The sequence below is a fragment of the Lemur catta genome, chromosome 7, assembly GCF_020740605.2.
Source record: "Lemur catta isolate mLemCat1 chromosome 7, mLemCat1.pri, whole genome shotgun sequence".
In the NCBI taxonomy this organism is placed as follows: domain Eukaryota; kingdom Metazoa; phylum Chordata; class Mammalia; order Primates; family Lemuridae; genus Lemur; species Lemur catta.
The window spans coordinates 96033631-96036755 of NC_059134.1; the positions used below are offsets into that span (position 1 = coordinate 96033631).

The 3125-nt window shown below is 38.7% G+C and overlaps 1 protein-coding gene across 1 annotated transcript; it reads right to left on the reverse strand.

Annotated features, from left to right (window-relative positions):
- Positions 1-576: 576 nt before the first annotated feature.
- LOC123641853 (olfactory receptor 5AP2) lies at positions 577-1566 on the reverse strand. The gene has a single exon (XM_045556787.1). The coding sequence runs from the start codon at positions 1545-1547 to the stop codon at positions 594-596; it is 954 nt and encodes a 317-aa protein (XP_045412743.1). The 5' UTR covers positions 1548-1566; the 3' UTR covers positions 577-593.
- Positions 1567-3125: the final 1559 nt, after the last annotated feature.

Consider the following 3125-nt stretch of genomic DNA (forward strand, 5'->3'; position numbering starts at 1 on the left):
CCGGTCAGTTTACAGTTGCATTCCAGCTGACAGTTGACAACTGGAGTCCCCCCTGTTAACAGGAATTGCCTTGTTCAAGTGCCCCTTCCCAGTGAGTAACCCACATCCAAAACAGACCCTTTTTCCTCAATTTGGGATATCTGTGAGGGCCCATATCCACTCCAGAACACCATGTGGGATTGACTAAGTCCTCTGTTGCAAATTCATCACAATTTGACTTATTCTGTGTAATCCTGCTTCCCTTACATAACCTTCCTGCATACAAATATTTGCCCCAGAGTTTGTTTGCCCAAACAAAGACACCAATCTATATATAACAAAACTGAGCTTGAGATAACCTAAATATTGAAATTGAAACTTAAGCCCAGGTTAGTCAATTCTAAGTGTTTTGATACCTTTATCAGACACCACCTTCATCCACCATATTGATTCATTACATGAGTCCATGTATATATATTTAAGATGCTAGGAGATTAAGAAGTATACTTCATTTTAAATCATCTACTTTAGCACAGAGGAAGAGCTTAAGCAATCAGAAAAATTAATATGAAACTGTATTTTCTTCTGCATAACAAGATGGCAGACAACAGGATTCACAATACGTGTTTCTGTAAAGCCTTCTTTAGGGCTTCTTTCACATCCTTATTTTTCAAGCTGTAGATGAGGGGATTCAGCATGGGGATTATTACTGTATAAAAGACAGAGACAACCTTGTCTTGCTCCATAGAGTAACTAGATGTGGGACGCAAGTACATGAAGAGAATTGTCCCAAAGAATATGGTGACAGCCATGAGGTGGGAGGCACAGGTGGAGAAGGCTTTATGCCTGCCCTCTGATGAAGGCATCTTCAAGATGGCAATGAGGATGCACAGGTAGGAAATGAGGACAATCGTAACACAGCTTATGACATTAAAACTGGAGAAAGCCATGATCACAATGCCATTGATGTGGGTGTCAGAGCACGAGAGTTTGAGCAGGGGTGGGGTGTCACAGTAGAAGTGGTTGATCCTGTTAGACCCACAAAAAGACAATCTGAAAGTCATCCCTGTGTGTATGGCTGCATTTCCAAAGCCTGCTAAAAATGAGGTCACTACTAGTAAGAAGCAAATTCTCCCAGACATGAGAACTGGGTATCGCAGGGGGTTCCATATGGCTGCATAGCGGTCATAAGCCATCATGGCCAGCAAGAAACATTCAGTCCCCAGGAAGGAGCCAAAGAAGTAGAACTGGGCAGCACATCCTTTAAAAGAAATGGCCTTATTCTCAGCCACAAGGTTCACCAGCATCTTGGGAGTGACAGAAGAAGAGTAAGAGGCATCAACAAAAGAGAGGCTGCTGAGAAAGAAGTACATGGGGGTGTGGAGACAGGGATCAATCTTAATCAATGCAATCATCCCCAAATTACCCACTATGGTGGCCAAATAGATGGACAGAAACAATGCAAAGAGGACACCTTGTATATCTGGATTGTCTGAAAGTCCTAAGAGGATAAACTCTGCCACTTCTGTTTGATTTCTGCCTCGGACTTCTTTCATATGTCTCATCATTTGAGCTGCAATAAGAGAGAAGATGGAACATCCAATCTGGTCAGATGAATACACAATGGAGCTATAAATACATTTTTAATGAAGCATAAAAATTCTAACAGACGAGTGAAAAACGAAAGGCATAGAAAAAGTATGCTGGACTTGATGTCAAATAGACAGATTTGTATCTGAGTACTAGGTGTGCTGCCTACCAACTAATGAACCTGAGGCAAGTGATTTAGTATACATTAACTACAATCACTTCTGGCATTAACTTTTTATTGGATAATTAAAATAACTTATTATTAAGATATGAATTTCTTAATTATTTATGATAAATAAATTATTAGAATTGATACATGAACATACCCTCCAGACACAACTGGAGAAAGTTGACAGAAGTAACTCAGTGCTGATGGAATGAATTTAAAATATTGAAAGTTAAAAAACTGAATCAACCAGTAGCAGACAAGGAAAATAGCTGAATCTCTTGGGGTGGCGAGGGGAGAACCTTTAAAAATTTATGGCTAAGGAAAATAAAGGATATATATTCCCATGCAGCCAGTACAGTTCTAACCCCACCCCGATTTCCCAGAATTAACATCTACAAAGAAAAAAAAAAAAAGGATCGGTTAAGTTTTGAGAATTTTCAGTAATTCACTCAAATATTTAGAGAATCATACTGTAAAAATCAGTAGACATCCCTGATGAAGATGACAGAACTAGCCAAGGCAGTGAAAATCCCTCACACTCACATTCACAGGCTCACAAGAGAACCAGAAAACACCAGAAGTGACAAGTGGAAGTTTTCAGCCACCATCGTGACTCCGGGGGATAATTTAATAGCAAGTAATCAAAATGGAAATTAAGATTCACCCCTCGCAAGGTATAATGAAACCAAATATAGGGAAAGAAAAGCAGAAGAAAAAAAAGAAAATTCAGAGTAGAACCCCAGACCAGATCTCCAAGTTGCCGTTCAGCCACGGCACAGAGGAATCCTCCTCCACTTCCTCTCAAGCACCTCACCCCTTCCGTGACTTCAGATTATGGAATAAAAGAGTAAATTTTACCAGGCTAGCTGTCAAAATGTAGCTCAGAAGGTAGCCCTTATCAATAACAGATGTGAGGACTAATACAGAGCACTTGGTATTGTAATTCTCAGAGTTTCAGTAATACTCTAGAATACATTTAACTGCATTAAAGTCAGCCATATACCTCCGTAAGAGAAAATATAATTACAGCTGCTGAAAACTATCTTTCTTAGAACTCACATACATTAACTTGCAAGATAGTAAAACTACCATTTTTTTTTTTTTTACATTTCACACTGTGAATTACATACTTCTGTCTCCCCCTCTATTCTGGCAAATACATTTCCTGCTCTTCTGCAATATTTCCCCTGGCTCTGCTGAGATTTTTCAGTCAACCTTGTAGCCTAGAGATTCTTGATCTGGGTTTTCAATTTTTAAGAGTTTCTGAAAGTAATACTTAAATTTCCTGAGATATTTCTGGTATTTAAAAAGACCTTAAAATCATACTATTTATTGCTGCTTATATTCCTCCTAATGACTTATAAATTTTGAAACTAAAAAAAAATGG

Coding starts and splice junctions, on each gene's coding strand:
- LOC123641853 (XM_045556787.1), bottom strand. CDS start 1,547: ATGATGAGACATATGAAAGAAGTCCGAGGCAGAAATCAAACAGAAGTG.